This window comes from Aquila chrysaetos, chromosome 19 (assembly GCF_900496995.4).
Source record: "Aquila chrysaetos chrysaetos chromosome 19, bAquChr1.4, whole genome shotgun sequence".
NCBI classification, from domain to species: Eukaryota; Metazoa; Chordata; class Aves; order Accipitriformes; family Accipitridae; genus Aquila; species Aquila chrysaetos.
The window spans coordinates 13601395-13623106 of NC_044022.1; the positions used below are offsets into that span (position 1 = coordinate 13601395).

General features: G+C 36.3%; 1 protein-coding gene across 2 annotated transcripts in view; it reads right to left on the reverse strand.

The window, feature by feature from the left end:
- ARHGAP42 (Rho GTPase activating protein 42) overlaps nucleotides 1-21712 on the reverse strand; it is a 166816-nt gene that overhangs the window by 52875 nt on the left and 92229 nt on the right. For both annotated transcript variants that reach the window (XM_030042841.1, XM_041118534.1), the window contains 2 exons: nucleotides 7440-7541; nucleotides 2822-2932 (listed from right to left, as the gene is read on the reverse strand). In XM_030042841.1, the coding sequence (XP_029898701.1) occupies nucleotides 2822-2932; nucleotides 7440-7541 (213 nt within the window). The remainder of the gene's footprint in view (nucleotides 1-2821; nucleotides 2933-7439; nucleotides 7542-21712) is intronic.

Here is a 21712-nt window from a genome sequence, read left to right on the forward strand (position 1 = left end):
TCCTTGAGAAAGTTTAAATTCATGACCTGTATGAAAAGCTTTAGGATTTTTTTTTCCCTTGGAAAAAATCAAGATCTAGGAGGATCACAGATAGGCAGCTGTCAGTCACTCACATTAGTACACATTAGCGACTCCTGCAAACGAGATGCAGAGAACAGCAGAGAAATCCAGGGCCTGAGGAGCAGCTGCGAAAGTCTACTCTAAATATTATAATCCTCTGTTCAGAGTATGAGCCGTTAGCATTTTGTACTGTAAAATCTCTCCCCACTCTCCTCCAGGAAGGAACATACTCCACCCTTACCAACTCCCACTGTCCTACTGTCCTAGGTGTAATGTACCAGGCAATTTTTGCTAGGCTACTTCTCCCACTGTTTCCCAGACCATCCTTAACTTTTGGCATAGACAAACTGATGATCTTGGAAGGAGCTCCAGGAGATCATTTGCTTTTCAAGTTCTATTCCCATGTCACGAACTTACCCTTCTTCCACATGGGCATCACAATTTCCTCCTTCGCTGCCCTAACAGCTTCTTTTATTTTGTTAAACTCTCCTTCAAAGAGTCTATTAGTAATACATCAGACTGAGCTGATAAATCAGAGACATAAGCAGCACAGGCACTAGAATGCCCTGCAACCAGCTGAGCTCCTAAGGAGGAATGTCTATATAGACACAACACCAGGCATCTTCTAGCATCTGAACATCTGCAGAGCACACAGACGAAAATGAATAATATGGCAATTCTTTTGATATATGATTTTAAAGTGTTAGGCTTTGTCCTTATCTACTTGCATCTAGGAGCACATGCTCATACGTCCAACATCACTTACATAAACTATGCATTTTTAGAAAGCCTATTTTGAAGACCTTTGTTTTTTCTTTGTCTCATGGTATTGCTGATGTGTATTATAATTTACTTGGCATACTTTGCCTTATGGGTTTTAGTAAATGTTTTTATTCCAGCATGTTGTTTGCAACAGACTAGAAACAAAACCTAAGAATTTTCAAGGTTCAAAATTTTATAACTGATGTTATAATTTAAGGTCCATTTATATTCAGACTGATTATAAAAAATTCACACCTGGAGCCAGAAGACACTGCCTGCAAGGGCTATCATTACCCAGTCACCACAGTGTTTCCCGTACCTTCCTCTGGTAGGTACATCAAGTCATAACCTGTGTGCAACAAACCACACACCGGGCTAACAGGATGGCAACTGATTCACTCAAAACTAAATTTTACCTACTGGATGCATACACCTGGTGACAGAAATACCCAGGTCCACAAGAGTGGGTTCACCAGTAACCTCCCCTGCTTGTTTGCTCAGTATCAGCACTGATGAATTGATAAATTGCTCTTTCATTTTGGTAATTCATAGCTGCTGCTGTGATGGCTGACATAGTGTGGGGCAGCTCCTGGTCAAAAGGATAAGGCTCAGTATCTCCAGCTAAAATATATAAAATCAAATTTATTTTTACTCTCTGTCTAGCATATAGGATGAAATATACCCTATTTTAACTATATGCAATTGCACAACAATATTTCCCGATGTACAAAGTCTTCCCAATGCAAAAAGTTTCTATTACTTTAAAAGAGCATAAAGTCTCCTATACCAGGGTCAGAGCTAGGTCAAGATTGCTAGATTTTTCCAGGATGTGAGAGTTTTGCAGAAGTAGACAGAGACACACTCAGGATTAATCTGTGGCAGGTAGAAAAATGTTCTTATTTAGGAATCCGAGCAAAGTTTTAGTCTCTAAGCTTTGGCAGCTGTATGCCATAAAGATAGGATTTCTGTAAGTACTGCTTGCTGAATCCAGGTTCGTTAGTTTGCATCAATGTCAAACATTCACTATACAATACATTCTCATCTAATGGAAAGGAGGCATCTGAGAAGCTCTTCTTGGTGACATTGGGTGTTAGAGATGTAATTCAACCTGTTTCACAGTCAAGAGTGCTTCTTCAGTTAGTTGCAAGGAAGCTGGAAGATGGTGTGGAGAGAGAGAAAAAGTTATACTTGTCATGTTCCTCTTTCACAATTGGTGCTCTGCTATGCTCAGTAAGCTTAATGGGAAGGGACAGCTGACATTGGAAGTTCTCTGTCAAGGGCTACAGGTTCTAACTAACTAAGGCAATTGGCAAGCTAGTCCTGTATGACATGAACAGTAGTAATACTACTAATCTCCCACAGAAATACGCTAGCACATCCTATTCAAGCAGCTTTTGGTACTGACTGACCCAGAAGATAGTTAATGGGTGGGGCGTGAAAACAGTCCAGGAGAAGATCCCAGATCTAAGCATTGACTTTGCAACACAACTTTGTATTCTTTTTATGGAGTGTCAACGTATGCTTTCTTTTACATGCAAAGTAAACTAAAGACAAATGACTCCAGAACAAAAAAATAAACTTAACCTAGCCTACAGAAAAACTGATTTTTCACTTTATTTCATGTATAACTCAGAAAAACATATGTGTACACTGCCTACATGGAATATTTAAACCCAAAAACTGGCTCAAAATTTCAGCCGTGAAACCATGGTATTAGGAAACATCCATTATGTGTTACACAGACACAACATTACATGTTGTCCCATTAAAATGTTATGCACACTTCAAGTCATCAGACATTTCACTTCACAGTAGATATGATACTCTTACATAATCCTTTAATAAACATGGAAAGTACCCAAGCCAAGATCTTAATGTCTGTCTACATACAAACAACCTGCAATCACAATTTAAAAAGGGAGCAAAAAAATAGATATTTTAAATTCAATTTTCAGCTTTAAATGCATGCATTCTACAGAAAATAAAACATAAAACTTACAGGTTCTACAAATTCAAATTTCTTTTTCTCTTGTACTTCTTGAATTTTAAAAACATATTCTAATGATGCTTCATAAAAGTTTTGATGTTCTCTGTCAATCTGTGTATCTGCCTAGAAGACAAAATGAAATATAGACACCATTAATTTGATCTCATGATTGCTTTAAAAACAGATTTTGTCATTAACAAACAGATCTTCCATAAGATTACTTTACAAGCTTCATGGGGTTCAGTTTTCTTCCTGAAAATTAAAATACCAACTTAAAATAGCTAAATGCAAGTTTAAGAAGCTAATGTTACACATTTTAGCTTCATGTCTTTTCCCCACTCCTTTTTGGTTTCCTCTTCCTTTTTGCACTTTAATATTCTGGTTTTTAGGAGAGCCTGGAGGGAAACAAAGAAAGGTGGCAGCAGGAACTCTGTTCTGGTATATGGCAAGTTTAGAAAAACAAATAGAAGTGAGTAGGATAGGAATTAAGGAGGGACAAAAAGATAATTATTTCTATTGAAATGTTTGAGTAACACATGCACTGAAATCTTATCTATTTCTCAGCTTCAAATACCTTCCCAAGAAGGTATTTTCTTTCTTAAATAGACTGTCTTTAACAATGACATCTTGCAACTTATTATTTCATAGTATGAGTCACATGCACTTGGAATATAAACATATTTAAGTCCTTAACCTCATAAATCAACTATTTTTCACATTTTTATTTTCAAATGCCAGAGCTACAAGGCAATACTTGTCAGAAGTGCCTGAATAATACCACCCGACATGAAGATCCAGTACCAAAACAGTGTCTTCAGCCTAAACAGCTAAAGAATTAACTCTTATCAGCTGATAAAGAGTAATAGGCTTTTATCCTCAATTTAAACAAGCCATGGGAGAGGGACCTAACAGACAAGCAGCATAGTATGTGGATAATGCTTAAAGAAGAGATGCAGATTCCATTTTAATCTATCCTTATTTGTAACAAATAATTTTCTCAAGCAAATCCCTTTTGGGCTGCATTAGTTAGGTTTTTGTCTTAGGTCAAAAAGAAATTTTATCAACAATATGAGTAAGACCAGTTCAGCTATTTTTGATGTATGCCAGTTAAAATACAGCAGTATACTGCTGTATATTCTCTAGTTCAATTCTGGCATTAAAAATAACAAATATGGGAAAATTGGAAATGCTAGACATTGTCTTCCCTTGACAAGCAAACATTAAACCAGCAAATGCATCATAAAAGAGGTTTAGTACTTTTAAGAGTACAAATGAAAAAAGTCAGTGTTTTCCTTCGGGCAGGACTTGGTCATCAATAGCACCCTATATAATTAACATTGCTTTTTTCAGTCAAGCACATGCTACTGTTGTGATTTGGCTGCACAGACTCTTAACAATATTGATCCCCTTCCCTAGCACAGTGCTCTAACACTACTTCAAAGCATAGGCCTCAATGATACATTTCAAATGAATCAGTACTAGCATTTCCTTCCCATGCCTATAAAAAACTAATCAGGAAATTAAGTACGCAAACTAACATTATGAAGCAGAAATCAAGCACTCAAAATTCCAACAATCAAGTGCTTTACCACAGAATTAACTCTGCCATGTGCCATTCATATAGTGCATTTGGCTACTGTTTTCTTTGATACTCTGCTAATAGCTTTATTTCACAAAAAATATATCACAAAGGCAATGCTACATAGCTGAACAGAACCAGGTGCCACCACTGTGGGATATGATCCAGCAAACCCTTGCTCACAGAAGTGCTGTCAATAAGCACTTGAGACAGACCTCAGCTCTCATATTTAACTGTAAGCAAATAACAGAAATTAGTTTTAGAAATTAACTCTCTCAGGTTTCAACTCAGAAAAAAGTATTTAAACACCTAACTAAATCCATCTCTATTCTGAACAGTATTTAAGCAGACTGTAGTTGTAACGATACGTACAACAACCAAGTGCCATCTCAAATATGGATGGGTTCCTAAATTAAGGCCATAATCACCACTAGTATACAGGGACTAAATCAGAATTTCCAAAATATATCTTCTGTAGAAGCTTATGAATTTGTGTGAACACTGAGGATTCAGATTTGTAAGAACCACTTTGAAAGTGACTTTAAAGTTTCAAAAGCTGAAAGGATTTTCACATGTTTTTCTATGACTTCAAACTGCACGTAAAAACTAAAGAGATTTGATGGATATGATTTTGAGTCTCTACTTGTATGATATCTAGTTATAGCGAGTAATATTTTCATTGATGTAGGATATCACTAAAAAGTATACCAGAACTTCACATAAGCTTGGGGACTGAAGCCTTTGCTCTATATTTATGCCTGATTCTGGAACAGATTTCAGAGAAATAAAATCAGGACTTTATTAACTTCTTCACATCTCTCAATTCTGACTATTATCTGTTCCACTGTGGACTTCCGTAGGCAGTGAAAACAGTATTATGAAGTTTCTTTTTTGATGCTAAAGGAAAAAAAGTCTGGTCATCTATGTAAACAGCATAAGCAGTCTTGCAGGCTCTTAAAATACCAACACATTTCAAGTAGATGAATATATGCAAACCACCCGCTATAGAATATGTTCAGACCATCAAACTTTAGATGCCTAATTAAGGTGCTCTCAATTGCACTCAAGTGAGATATGTAAAACAGCCCAATACAGTATGAGAACTACTCCTTGCTCATCCCGGTACTCTTTAACTCATACAATGTGATGAAACCTCAACAATTCAAAGAAATAGTGGGTTAAAAAAGGAAGAAGCATTTTTCAGTGTGACAGCAGCAGTCAAAAAATAGTATTCCCATCTCACTACATGCATGATGTCAGCCTGAGGGCAGGACCTCCCTGCACTTGCACTGAGCACCAAAGCCCAGGCTGCCAGCACCGCTTGGTTCTCTGCCCGCGCCCTGGCTCTGCTGTGGGCTGCTCCAGCAAACTCTGCTCTGGACATATGGGCTATAAATGGAGCTCACCCAAACCACTCTGGATGGGAGTCAACAGCTGCCACTTGGATTTCGGGCCAGGAATTGGTGCTTGGCCTCCTTTTATTTACGATACAGATACCGGCCAAAAGTCTCCCCGATTAACATTTTTGGTACTGATTTGCTGTTGTACCTTCTACTTATGGTGGGTCTATGTTGCTGATTCAGCACACCCATAGCTGCATAAAACTGGGGAAGACAGAAATGACAAGTTATGCCGTAGGTGCTTGACAAGCGGGGCATCCAGAAAAGCAAAACAACTCAGCCTCAGTTACGAGATTTTTAAATCCAGAGATGTCACTTAAGGACACAGTGGAAAAACTTATTCTGGTTTTCCATTAGTTATATACTTGAGCCAAATCCATTGTTATTCTACCGCAGTTTATTAGATTCACAGTTGTTACTTTTCACTTCAGTTGCTGTTTTTAGACTGTAATTATTCTTATGTCTCAAGAGTAAAATATTTTATTTATTTTATTTTATTTCTATTCTAGAGTAAATTGGTGCTTAAGTTCACTTTTCCACATTTTGGTGAGAAATTTTTTTTTTTTTTTTTTCTCAGCTGGTGCTTAGTCTCTAACAGAACTGCTTCTTCATCAATACACAGGAATATTTAGGAGAAGTGAAAGCTGTACATATAAAACTTTGACATACAAGTGGAAAAATTAACCAATCCTACATAACTAATATCTTGTCTAGACTGATTATTATATAGACAGCAATGGCAATTCAGAAGTATAAACATTACCAAAAATTTTGAATTGCTAAGCCTCATATAATTCGAATTATAGTATTATTGGTAAACATGAAAAAAAAATCCTACAATTTGTGACTCAGTGATGGTCACATCTTCTGTGAAAACTCCATCTGCAAACTAATCCCCATGATTTATCAGTCACCATGACAAGAGTAATCCCATCAAAATAATTTTTAACTACTTTTGGCACAAATCCCAAAGTGTCATTGATATCAAATTGCTGGTTTTACCGTAATTTGCCTCAAAGAAAAATGATAATTATTTCTACCAGCATACTGAAAAGCCCTGGAATCCTCCTGTTAAACTAGAAGTCTTCATGGTTTGTTTTTTTTAACAGAAAAGAATTAGCCATACAGCCTCTTCAAAGCTTAAGTTGTGGATGCAATTTCAGGGCATGATGCTGCAATCTCAGAATAAGGTGAAAAAGAAGAAAAAGGAAGCATAAAAAAGCATCATTAAAGTGATCTCAGTTCAGTCTCCCAGATTAAAATTTATGTGAAACAGAAGTGTAATTTCATCGAGTAATAAATTACATAGCAAAAAAAGCAATTAATTATTTCACTTTCAAATATTCGACATATACCTTATAAAAGTCACATTTTTATTGTAGTAATATAATTCTGCTGTTGCAACCAATAAACGATAGCTGTACTTGAAGTACACAAAGTTGGACATGTAGAACATTGCCTTGTTAAAATATTTAACTCTTATTAGGGTCATATTAATCCCACTCAGGAATTTATATTCAAAACAAGCGTGACTACAAGAAATCACCAAAATTTCACATTAAAAAAATACAGCATGTCTTGAAAAGAACCAGTTTGTTATCATGATCCATATGCAAATGTGAAACTGGGTAAGAGCATGTTTAGTGCTTACATCTTGCAAATGAGATTCTTTCTTTTTTGCTGATAAATTTAAGTGCTTCTCTAGGATGGAATAATATTTCTCACTTTCCTTGTCAAACTTCTTCTTCCCATCCTGAAAAACAAAACATTGCCAAGTGAAGTATTTGACTAAATATCATAGCTACCTTAAATTAAAAGAAAGTATAGGTGCCAAAATATGCCTGGTTATAAAGCCATTTTTGTTGGTTCTGATGTTTTTAGGGTTTAATCCTGAATTGGGCCTGAAGATACTAGGAGGACTGATTCAATTATTAAACACAATATTAAGCAGGATTTTTCCTATAGATAACAAACCTATACAACAGACTCTTATAGTTTCCCATAATAAATATACATGAGGTTTTACGTAGGCAGTATCTTGCTAAGCAGACATTTAATGCAAAATAATCTTCCCCAAATTTTATAAATGTACCTACCTGTCACACTGTCTTTGCTGAATAAAAACATTGTGGAAGAGGTAGGTGAGTATAACAAATATGATGATGATATAGGCCTATCTTTTGCATTTAAGACTAATATGCTTATTTTCCACCCACAGTCTTAAAATATGAGGATGATGGAAAAGCACATACGTGGTTGCAAAAAGAAATTGGTCCAAAAGTCTGTTTCCAATAATGTTCTGATGTGTCTGAATATTTAAGCTTTTCTCATTTAAAAGAGTTATCCTGGCTTTTTCCTTTCCCCACTCCTCTTAAGTTTTTCCCATCATGTGCAGACAATCCTCACATTTCTACTGTAAGACTACTTTAATACATGATAATACAAAAGAAAGCTACTGCTATGAGTAAATTAAGAAACATCTTATTTTCTGTAATCTAATTTAGAATTTATACTTCAAAATTTTTTAAATTGGCTATTTTGAAATTTAAATCTGAAACTTAAGAAAAAGACAGCTTTCTCAAATGCTTTTCCATCTTTCAAGAAGTGCCAAATTCCAGGAAATGGGAGAATGAACTAGAGTAAATATCCCATCACAGTATTATTAATAATAAAAATATAATTTTAATTATAAAATAATATATACATTAATTAATTAATAATTCTAATTATTAACAAGTTGAATATGTTGAGAAAACAAAGAAAACTCAAGATGACCAGTCCTACTTACACATGTGCAAAAGCTATTAAAGGTGGAAAAACTAATTACTGGACATAATGCAGTAACATCAGGTCATCTTCAGAACTGTAGTGATTCTTTTCCTGACCCCTTTCTCCATAGAAATTGTTATATACAAAACCAACTAACTAGCCTGCATTGTAGCACCACCCTGTTTTGCTTTGGCATATCATAGGAAAGTCAGGTCAGTCAGAAAAATAAGAAATAGAAGGAAGAATTTAACACCACAAATGATTAAACTAATCAACCAGCTGTAACAACAAACCACTTACTGATTAGCTCCAATGACTAAAGTTCACATTGGTAATTATACTAGATTATAAAACACATCATATATTTCATATCCTGCAAAAAGTTCAAATATATTTAGTATGAAAAATATGCACAATTTAATGTTCTCATTAACTCACAATAGAAATATCTTCAAAAGACATCATAAGGAAAAGAAGGCACTTGACCCAACAAAATATTAATTAACAATACATAAAAATTCCCAATGCCTTCTATATTTAATTGCAGCTATAAAGATATGAGGGAAAAAAAGGCAAAATGGAAAAAAGAAAAAAATAAAAGCTTATATTTTGCCTAGCAAGGGAAAAGAAGCTATATGAATTATCTTCCAAAATCTTTCCCAAACACATTCTTAAAAGAAAGAGAGAAGGCAGAAGGCAGGACTCGCCAAATGACTGATTAGCCAAGAAGTCAACTTTTGTGGGACTGAAATCACAGGCTGGTTCCACAGCCACAGTTTCACTGGGGAATACTCAAGTGCCAGGTCTTTGTGATCAAGCAGGAGCAACCTGAGTATCTCAACATCTCCTTCGGTCACAAACAGAAAATCAGTTCAGTTGATCACACACCACAGATACATACGTATCTTTTGAATAAAAGGTGCAGTTAGTTGCATACTGTCTTACTTTCCGAGACAATGATGTTAAGGTGCTGGAATAAAAAAATGAATTAGATTATTTTAAAATCCAAGTGACACAGGTGGCAAAGTCACCATCTTGAGACAATCCCCAAGTCAAGGGCAAACTCAACTGATGCAATGAAAAATGCAAAGAGAATTACTTTTAAATTTTTTTTTTCCCATGCCACTGAAAGTTGGGAGAGGAGTCTGCCTGATCACAATATTGAAGCCTTGGGTCACAAGCTGCCGGAGTTCAGTGGTGGTTACCCTGTCCAGGAGACCATCTGCTTCAGAGGGTAACTTGCCACGGCCTTTGACAATGAGGCCTGGGTGCAGATGACACATGCTGCACATCTGGGCTTGACATTGTGCTTGCCTTTGCTGCCTCAGAGGCTGGACCGAAGGAAGGAGATGTGAAGCCACGGGCAAAGCTCCTGCAGGACTACCTGTGCCAGACTGCGAATCACCCAGCCCAGCCGGGTCAGCACCAATTCCTTCCCTAATAGATTTACGATATATGTGAAGCTTCATGAAGAACTCCATGGCACCATCTGTGAGGACAAGCAGAATCTGAAGGCTCTCTTGGTCTTCTGCCAGTACTGCCGGTCCCCTCCTGGACTGCACCTCTCTGCTGTAACAGATCCTCTCAACCACTACCTTCACAGTTTTTACACCAGTTAAGTTAAAGAGAAAACTAACAATTTGGAGCTTCCATAACCCCAGGGCAACTTCTGGCCCAAGCTCAGCGTTTCCAGGGACAGCATATCCTATTAACGCCTTCCTTTTTTCCCAGATTTTAACACAACAAAATTTCTCCCTTCAAAGGCAGGAGCAGACAAAGTAAGGAGAATAAACAGAAGTAGACTGAGAATAAAGATCACTTGGCAGTTTTGACTGCGTTAGTGTCTTTACTCGGTGATACTTCTGGGAATAAAGCTGCAGTGCCAGCAGGACAGTGTTTCTGGCACTGTACTGATCACTCAGACATGTTTCTGGGAAAAGTCTAAAAAATACTGGCCCCAACAGGTGAGCAAGTTCCCTTCACTTGAAAGGTCCTCTGCTATGCCAGTAAAAACCACATATTTGAATGTACTGAAGCCTCTGAAAACTGTTTACTTCATAAAAATTAACAAAAAGAGATACACTCAGAAGCAGGTGATTCATTTTCTGGAAGAGAAGAGACACTTCAGTTTATGCCAAGATAACTCTCACCTCGCACACTCAGCCAGTGACTCACAGCACACAGGCACATCCTAAGTGGAGTCACAGACTTACCTCATTCCAGCTTTAGCTTTTTCTTCTGCAACCCTCAAAACCCTCTCTTATACACAGCTGCTGCCCAAATTAATCATCTGAATCCTGGTCCCAGTAATCCCAGAATCTCAGTCCCATGAGACTGAGAATGCTGTTTTTCCACACGCCAGGAGGTTTACAAAGTTTCCATGCAAAACTATCTCCTCAAAGCTTAGGAGACAGGATTGCTTCCGCCTCTATATTCCACATTGGATCAAACCCCAAGGAAAAAAGAGATGTGGTTGGATAAGAAAGCTCGTGCTATACTGTTACCAGAACAGACAGCACCAGCCATGACGCAAAGCATAAGGTACGTGGCCATTAGGAATATGCTACTCCTGACCTCTGCACTGTGTCTCTTATTCCCTTCAGCCTCCAGCTACCTTTCATTCTCATCCTTCCTGCAAGTAATCCTCATCCTTTCTCTTTGTCCTGGACACTTATCAATAATTTCTGTCAAAATATCAGCTAGAACATATAAAAAATGTGAGAAAATTAAGAGGATGCAATAAAAAAACCTAAACACAGAAAAAAAGAAATTACAAAATACTAATCCCTGACTTATTTTACACCGATGTATAAGTCATCAATATATTTTGTATAGACCAAGTTTTGCAGACTCTAAGCATTGTAAACGTCTCTCTATAGTTGTTTAACTGTTCTCAGGTGCGTCAGGTCACTAAGCCTTAAATCAATTAAAAAATATTTACAGTTTTAAATGCTTCAAACTTCAGACAACCCCATTAGGAAAGCCCTTAACTAACCGTTCAGCTTCTAGCATTTAATGGAGTCTTACTAACTTCCAGTACCCGCTTGACAGAGTCAAGTCAGGTAATACCGGATCCAGGTTTAATTCCTGGTTTTGTTCTCTCTGCTTAGTTTTCCACTATAGTTTTATTTCAAAACTGATTAGATAATCTCCAAAAAGAGAAAATTATCTTTTCAGAAATAAATTTTGCTCTAGATACCACTAATTATAGACATGCCAGTTAGAAGTTTAACTCAAAAGTTGTTCTCCTATCGCTCTTGTTTTACAGATATCTAAGGCTGTGAAAAGATCAGACAACAATTATTAAAATGGCAACTCAATTGTCTCAGATAATTTTTTTCCTGTTCAGAAAGATTTTGATTTCATGCTGTAACTAATCATATGCATGCAACAAATTGCTGGCATGATTCCTACAATTTTTAACCACTAGTTGTATTTTTGGATGTAAAGCAGAAAGACTTACATTTTGAAGCTGACTTCTCTTTTCTAGTGGGAATGTCAAGAAATCAGATTTTTTTTTTAATGGTCTAAGCTTGCCACTACTTTCTGTGCAGTATTTTACATCAAAATTGTTATACGTATCTTCAGAATTATTATACAAAATATTCTTCTTTATTTTTCAAAAAGAGGCTTTGGCATCCTTCTCATTTCTTTCCATTTTTTTGTAGTTGCAATGACTTTTGGTGCTATACTTCTCTATCGGCATATCTTAGCTAAACCATACATCTGTTCCTAAATAGAATATTTTTACTCTTTGTCCCAGAATTCATATTTGAACTTTAACATGTTAATCTTTAAAACAAAAAAACCCTGCACATTTATTTCAGATTCATTTTCACTAACAATATCCTTGCGCAACCATAAAATAAACATGCTTTGTAAGAGGTGATTTTGAAAGGATCAAGAAAGGAAATGAAAATAGAAAACATTGCAAAGAAACTATGTGGAGAAAAAATTTCAATGAGAATCCCTTACTTAATTAGGAAACAAGTGAACATTGTGAAAGACAGCTGTGATGATTTCTTTTTTTCCCTCACCCAAAATTAATACATATTTTTCTCACCAACTCAAGCTGAGATGCAGAAACTGTAAAAACTGGCATAGAAATGCAATAGTAAGACTCGAATATAGATCGTCAGATGCATTTGTCAGTGGAAGAAACTGAAGGCAATGGCAAACTCTGCTGCGATCAATAAAACCACATCCCCTTTTCTTTCTCTTTGACAACTGCAAAAATGTTGATATAACAACACACTGCAGATGATTCATGGCTGGAATTTTAGACTTCAAATATATTTTTCAAAGCTACCTTTTTCATTACCTTCCAAACAAAAATTCAAAATGTGTTTCTACAAAGTTACTGGAATTTTGTTTGGAGTTGTAGGACAAAGAAAAGTAGAACTGTAGACTAAAAAATAATCTAAACTTACTCTTGCAAAGATTGATTTGAGCTCATATCCTATGGATTTCCTGAAAAATGTGAGATCTCAGAGTCTCACAACTTTTCTTCTGAGGGGAAAAGAAATAAATTCACCTTCCATTTTATTTTGCCTGAGGTTTTGCTTAGAATTCTCATGGAGATGGTTAGTGGGTTCTGGAGGTGGTGTTTTTTGTTTGGTTTTAATAAAATTGAAATTATCATAGGCATCTTAGACCACAGACTGCATTTTGATAGGTGTCTGGATGGGGGGATTTCTTTTTGGTAGAGATTTTGATTTGTTATGTGAATGCTCACAGTTCAAGATAAGGCCAAAAGAGATTTTCCAAAAGAAAAAGTGAAAAGTGGATATAAACCTCCTTCCTTCCTCCTCCCATTCATAATTTAATGTATCGTGAGACTATATAGGTTTTCTCCAAATCTGTGAGAAAGCTAGGAGGTTAAAAGGCATCGTTTATGTACTGTTGGCAAATAATATGAAGTGGAACAAAGATATATCATAGTTTATAAAGAAATGATTGCTGCTTAATATAAAATAGGGTTAATACAGTCATAAATTATGACTTATGTTACTCATAACTGCTAATGAAAACACTTCCAAATTGAAGCTGAATACATCATGTAGAAAATTAAATGTCCTAACAACTATAAATCTTTAAATAAATTCTTTACTAAAAAAGAACAACCATATGCAAACCATGAACATCCGGAAAAGAATATGGTGTAAGACACAAATAATTATAATAAAAAGAACATATTGCAACTGTGAAGTATAACAAGGCAATAAACCAGGAATACAAGAGTGTTTAGCAGCATTACAGCTATGAAGACAGATATTAAAAACTGGCAGTTTAAAAAATAACCTCAATTAAAATCAAGTAAGACATGCATAAAACTAAAACATACTTTAAACAACCCCAAACTAATTTAAGTTTAGGATGGAGTTCACATCTGTGTAAAATACTGAATAACCCTGCAAGACATAATTTAATTTCAGATTCATAAACTTCTGAAGAAAATTTTCTTTTCCTTCTGTAATGCCTTGAGAGATCCAAATATCAGGTACTTTCAAAAGTATTTCCTGGAAGATGAGAATCCTATAGCCATTTCCTAATACTTCCCTATATAATTCCATCAGATGTGTGCAGACAGAAGGTACTTACCAGTGGAGACTAAAAAAAAAGCAGAAAAGTTTCACTATTTCTATGAGATCTAAAATTCTGTTCAAATTAAGAAGCAGTTACTATTAAATGAACAAATGTGTTTGTAGGATGTCATTTGTTTCTCTCCAAAAAATTCTCTCTTGAAATAGAAAAGAATATTAAAGTTCCCAGCACTGCTGTGAAAAGACATGCAAATCTGCCAATACTGGCAGGTCACAAAGCAGGACACATTAGACTCCCTGTTATTCAGCTGCAGAGTTGTCTCGAGTTTATTTGGCATTTGTCGATTCCAGGAGTAGCTGCTAGATGTCTGGGAATCTGTTAAATCCCTGCCCAAACAGCAGGACTGGTAAGTCTACTCACGTAATCTAGTTTTATTGTTTTTAACTGTCTACTAAATATGAAGTATTTTTGCTGGAATATCTTACTTGGGATATTAGCATGTTACTGCTTAAATAATATGAAGAAGATCCCTAGAAAAGCAGAGCCTGACTTTTTAAACTCTTCTCTGAAGCAGGTTTAGGATAGTTTTCTAAAGCTGAAAATGTTTTATCATAACAGCAAGAGGGTCTCCTGTTCCTGTACAAAAGCTTGTGACTTTAAATGATTTAAAAAAGAAAGTTACCCATGGTTTTTAGGAATTCAGAAAGAAGCCTGAATTAACTCTGTATACTTCATCAAAAGTCATACAGAATAAACTGCTTATGTCAGAAGAAATGCAGATATTTGTTAGAAATCAATATAGCTATATAGGCTGAGTAGAAAGTAAATGACGACAGAGGACACAACCCAATACTAAGTGATCACTTACATGATAAAAGGAAAGAAGCCAGCTCAGATTTGGGGCATGCTATTTTTCAATAATAAAAGTCAATCAGGCTATAAATCACACATGTCACGATTTAGAATATTCAAAACACTTAAGTCACTGAGATGGCAACACTATCCATGGAAACCTCTTAACATTAACACAAAATCAGACCAGAGAGGAGACCTTCTCTACATGAGTAGAAAGTAGTTGTATTTTTTTTCTCATTATCTAGTTCTTGTATGAGCTTACAGAGCTTCCTAAATTTCATTAAAAAAAAAAAAAAAAAAAAAGTACAGTGGCTTTTATGGTTTCTGCTTTACTTCCATATGTGCCAAATTCAGTTCAGTTCAGATGACAAAGTGGGGCAAACAGAAAGAAAAGAAAGTTTACAAGAAAAGACAAACATAACACCATTGCATAGGTCTGGTGGGTTGTAGCTGACTCTTTGATGCAAACAGTGCCACAACATGGACTGCATGGACAGAAAAAAAGCGACATTTACAATGGATCATACTGAAGTGGACCGGTCTTACTCATGAGGAAAAGGCAGCTCCAATTTTTGCCTGATCTTCTACATCTGCATCTGGACTAAGCAAGGGCAAATCTCTCAGCTTCACCCATGTTTAGATGGCTAGACGTTGGCCTTTCAAGTTCAGTAGTCATACCAACCTGTTATCCAATGCTGCGCCAACAGTGAAAAAAGTTTGTTTTTCTTGACTGTTTAGTTCTCATACTTAGGACAGAGAAGATAGACTTGGCTCTATAGTTACTAACGTAAGTGTACAGAAATGCTAAAGATACAGCTATGTGGAGTGTAAGCACAGTGCAAGGCTGCTACAGGCACACCAGCTTCTGTAGCATGCTTTGCACTTCACAGTAAGGCTCGCTTTCATCGTAACAGTCAGAGCAGTGAAATTCTCAACTACAGAAAGATCACCCAATTTTTAAAACCGCATTGCACTAGTCAACAACTTCCCTTGGTCTCCACCACTGTCTCTTCCCTGCCATCGCTGCTTCTCTTTGTTCCTCCATCTCCCTAAGTGGCCATCACCCATTCCCTGAGCAGATGCTTTGTTGGCATCCCACACCCGATATTGCTGCTCTCCTCACCCACGTTCCTCCCATCAGCACTGGCTTTCGTTCCTCCCCATGGAGACTCACTGCCATTTCACGTTGTCCATGCCTCTCTTCCTATGCTAGATTCCCTCACAAATGAAGTGTATTTCAGGAACGTCCTGGTACTCCAGTAAACTAAAATGTGTATGAAGAGGCCATTTCATCTGCGAAGTTAGCAACTATCTTCTTTCTTTTGTGTATTTAAAGCAAAGAAAATGCAAAAAAAGCTGCAAAGAACATAATGTCATTCAAATGAAGCAATTCCGACAGACTAGCTTATAACGTCACATACTCACTGCTTTATTTTAAAAGCAGAAGATAAAAATATCTCTTTCTTAAGTAGTAATTTCTTTTTAAAAACGCTCTTTGGGAATCTCTCTCCCATCTATGCCAACCAATCAGCCGACATCGCTGATTTCAGCGTGCCAGCAGCATGTTCAGCACGGCTCACGATCCCACGCTACCCTCCACATCATCGCAACGGGACCACAACGCTGATCTGAGGAAGAACTTGAGGTGTGTTATGAGAAAGTTTTTAGATTAATACACAAAACTGGAAGCTGTCCTGTTTACAGATAGAAAAAAAAAGAAACAGTCTGAGATTAGTGTCAGAAGTGATTTTGTTTTGTTTTGAAAGCATCTATTTTCAGAGTCCCTCTTACAACACTGATAAGGGAACACAAACTATCACTTTGGGGTGAAGAGTCATGCCTCCCCAGTGGTGGTGTTAAGCTCAACCAGTGCTCTCAGTTTACTTCTTAGGGAGGCATGATCTTCTCATCAAAACAACCAGCTGAGACCTCCCCTTCTTGGCAAACTCCACAGGAACAAATGGTTCTGTGGTGGCTACTGTAGCCTGAAAGATCCTGAAAAAAATGAAGCTGGTTCATTTGGCAGAAAGATGGAGCTCTTGGTGCTCCTGTATCCACACCAAGACACATTAAAGTTTCAAGTAATGATGCCCATCTTTTGCTAGAGTACAGAAGTGACACTTTCCAGCTACTATCACCCACTACTCTTTGGAATAGAGCTATTTTATTCTCGCTTTGCCAAAAGCAAATTGCTGCAATGGTAAGAGAGTGCAAGTTTGTGTATTCCCAGGCTCCTGCAGAACCTGCTGCATAAATACAAGATACTGGATGAAAGGAAACCTATGGCAATACAGCCAAGTGTCCCAATCAAATTATTTTCTATTTAGAACAGAAAATGCAACTCTGCCATAGGTGTGGAATAAAGACCCATAGACTCAACATCATCTTGAGTAATGCCCAAACGTAATAGATTTATTTTTATGCTGTTATCTGAAATACACCACTGAAGAAAAGGAAGCAATGGAGAAAGAGACTTTAATTTTCCCCAGACTGCTGAAGAAAACCCCAACACATAACAGAAAAAGATTAACTTATACTCATGTAAAAAGCCTCATGATTTAAGTGTTAATTGTTTGGTACAGCTGTGGCACTATGCAACATCCATGAGCACAACTCTGAAGTAATCCCTGTAGGGTAAAAGAGTGCAGCTGCCTTTCTGAAAACATGATGAATTTGGTTTGATAAAGGATGCCAAAATTCAGGGTGGAGTCTTATTTTGAGCATGGGGGGACAGCAGAACACTGAACTCTCTGCTTTCTCCAAGTCCGGTCCTGCTCTGTTCCACAGGCAATTGGCCACTCCCTATATTTCTCTTAAATCCTTCTTGAGATTCTTGAAGAGTCTCATCAACAACCTTGAGACCTGTTTTTCAGGTGTGGAACATAGTCCTCTCCATGCTGCAGCCGAGAGCAAGGCTAGAAAGGACATAATGGATGAGTAGAGCTACTGTATCCTACTGAGACTGAGAAAAGCACTTTTTTTTTTTTTTTAATTGAAATTATTTGCCAAATTCTCTGTGCCTCGAAGCACTCAATGAGAAGTTCAGTTCCCCTATGAACTGGAAATTAAGTCTGGAGGTGAATGTCCTTGCTTATACTTTTAATCATGGCTCAGGAGTCCAGCAGGATTCTAGCAGCTGTGCGGGGTCAGGATGCAACCTTCCTGAACCCTTCCTGTGACACAGATTACAGCGGGCTGATTTAAACTAGCAAGAAAAAAACCTTAATTTAATTAGAAAAAGTGCATGTTTTATTGCATTTTTATGCTCTTTTTTTGTTTTCCAGTAGAAGGGCTGATACTTGCTACCTAAGTTTTTATTTTTTTGTTTTACTAACCATAGATTAGATTTTTTTAAAAATAAATGGGTTTTTTTGCCAACCAAAATACACTGCATACTCACTTAAGCAATTCCACCAATTAACACATTTATCCTGAGCCTTAATTCTTAAATTTTATGGCAGAACACAGTAAATTACATTTCCTATTTACTGTAGAAGACTAATTTAGTTACCCTTAATTTATATCTGTTTTCTTTTGGATACAAATTAGAATTTTATTAGAGTGCAGAAAAAACACAGCTTCAGAAACTGGTTTTAGTCAGTCAGCCAGTGAATCATACTAACTTTTAACAGAAAGAATGCATTTAACAGAATTTATTAAAACAGACTTTGCACATAACATTAACTGGTTTACTAACAAACACCTGCAGTTAATAGATTGAACCGACAGTTTTTAATCACCGTGTCCATAATCTTTTAGTTATAAGATTTGAGGTTTTGCTCTTGTTTTTTAAAGGAATACACTAGAAGTGAAACATGCTTTTAGGATTGTTGTCTTTTTTTTTTTTTTTCTGTTAACTTCCTAAAAGTTTCTCAACTTTGAACTAAACAGTTATTGAAGTAAACTGTAATGAGAAAATAATTTTGCTGCATTTGCAGAATGACAAGAGCTGTCCCAAGTAGATTAGCTGCTTCAAAAAAACTCTGGGTCCAGGTGCTCAGCCAGAGATATCTCCCGGCTTAATGGTTTGGCTTTCTGCGGAAGAAAATAAGACTGCCTGAAAAGATGAAGTGTGTGCACACTGGGCTCTTCAGCACTGTTTTTGAAACTTCCCAAATATTTCACATACAGAAGCGTAAAAGAAGCAGTGGCTAGCCATACCATAGTACTACAATTATTTTCTACTTAAAAAAAACCCAAATAAACAAACAAAACTTTAATATTTAAATTCTATTCTACTATATAATTTAAATTATATATTATATTAAATTACATTATAATATTTAATATGTTATGTTAAATTAGTATTTAATATTTTAAATATTTAAAAACAGAGATTACCAAATTGATGCAGGTCTTTCACAGTTTCCTATTTCCATAATTTTATTTGAATAACTATATTTTAAAGTGAAAATACATTTGATCTATTTTTAAAATCATTTTTATACTATACATTTTCATTAAATGCAAGTTACAAAGGGAAAAGTAGACAGCAACAATCCAGCTACTCCAAATTTTAGGATCTGGGTCAATTCACAGAAGACTCTATACACAGACACTGATATCCAAAGGGAAACAGCAAAAATCAAGATGAAATAACAAATATTTTAATAATATTTAATCTGAAGAAGTTTTCAAATTTTCAACTTTTCTTACAACTGTCACAAATAAAATTTACCATTATAAAACCAGTATTTTTTTTAAGCTTTGTCTCCTAATTTCTTAGTTCTTGCATCTGTCAATACTAGTTTAAATAAGATATCAGAGTAGACAACATATTCTGAATTATTTATCAGATAAAAATGATCTAGGACCAACACTTTGGAATTAAAGTATTTATAAATGCAATTTACAACTGTTTCACAGTTCACAAACTTAATCCAGAACTCGAGGATTTATGTAAGTAAAAGAAAACCTAAAGAAAATTCATACTTCTCTATCTACCAGTGATAGATCCCTAAAAAGCCTATAATATTTAAAGATTGCCACTTGAGCTTTTTATCAGTACAGCAGATTTTTTGGTTTGCAGCTGTGTCATGACCACTGAGTAGCCTCAGCTCCTCACACTCAGTCATTTCGTCTTACACTTTCTTCCCTATCCTCCAGTCCTCCTCCTCTGGCTTGGCAATACCCCCAACCTGCAGCAACTCCAAGCTCTGTCAGCACCACCAGGTTTTTTTACCTGGCCATTACCGAAAATAAAACAACAGACCGATCTCAAATTGCCCCTTGGGATCTTCTAATTAGTAACATCTCTCTAACCAGACAGTCTCTCCCACAAACAAAACTCATTGCCCTGTCCCCATTAGTCAGTTCCTTAGACAGATAGTGTTTCTTATACTAACCCCCACCTAAATTAAATTTAATGCCCCACGTAGAGTGCTTTAAAGGCCTTGCTGAAATAGAAATAGGTTTGATCCACTGCATTTCCTTGCCTACAGATTAAGTTATCTTATCAAAAAAGATATCAGGTAACTCTGGTAGCAACCATTTTTGGGAAAACTGTGTTGCATTTTAAATCAAAACATTTGGCCACCAATTATCCTGGCCTGGCCTCTATTTCTGCTTCCTTCCCCTGTCCCCCTCTCCTCTATGGTTCAGACTGACATTAAAATATCCCAAAACAAGTGGACACAAGTACCAAACCTTGAGTGAGAGACGCTGCTTATAATGAAACACCTTCCACCATACCTACTACAGCAAGGTCATCAATTTTTCTCAGTTAAAGGACAACAAGTGCTATAATTTGATTAGATACCAAGGAAAGCAGTTCACAAAATGGGTGTTCTGGCATTTCAAACTGATCTTAGATACCTATCTAAAACTCTGCTTTGACACCTTCCTGACAGACTTTAAAAAATGGGGGTTTTTTGGGCTTGTTTTACGCTCCTCAACTTCCAGACAACCCAAATAACACAGAGAGAGCGTGCCAGCTCCTGCATGCCTACATCATGTGAGTATAGATGTGAACATAGATGCAGGAAAATTAATCCCAGCAGTGAACATGGTTTTGTTTCCCAAGTAGAAAGGAATTCACAGCTTCGAATGAATGAATGAGAGTAAATAATAATAAAAAATAATCCTCCTGGCCAAAATAAATAATTTTGTGAAACAAACAGATGGAATTGTAAGGAGGAAACAAAACTCTCCTTTTAAGTCTTGAAAACAAAATTGCTTCTGTTGTCTTTGATCTGATTTAAGTTGTACTAAATGTCAACGAACATTGGAACAAATATTGCTAAATACTGTACTCAATGGATAAAAAGAAACATGAAAGTTTGGCCTTATTGTACATAACACATCACATAATGATCTCACCAAAGTTACCAGCTGGGGACTTGCAAACCACATTTACCAAATAAGGCAAAATGCTTCGTGCCTGAAATCTTTTCCCAGTTACCTCACCCGGCTTTTGCTCGCGTTTCTACAATAATTGCAGAGGTCATTTTTTTAAAACTCAGATGGAGTAAATCAACAGGCTATCCAATGCAAAGCTGGGTTTGTGTAGTCTCTGGAGAGAACTCAACTTTATTTAAACTGAGTGTGTACAGAAAAGGAAGAACTGAAATATGTACAATAAAAACAGAAGAGCGAGTAGTATAAATTGAGAAGAGCAAGTGATGTAGATTTGTGTATTGCTGGTTTGATTACAAACACTAATGTTTTATGAGGAATGTTTCTCAAATTTGTTGGGTACCTTCAGGTTTTTGAAGTGCATGTGAAGAGTAGGTCTTTAATGTTATTCTTGTGACGTTC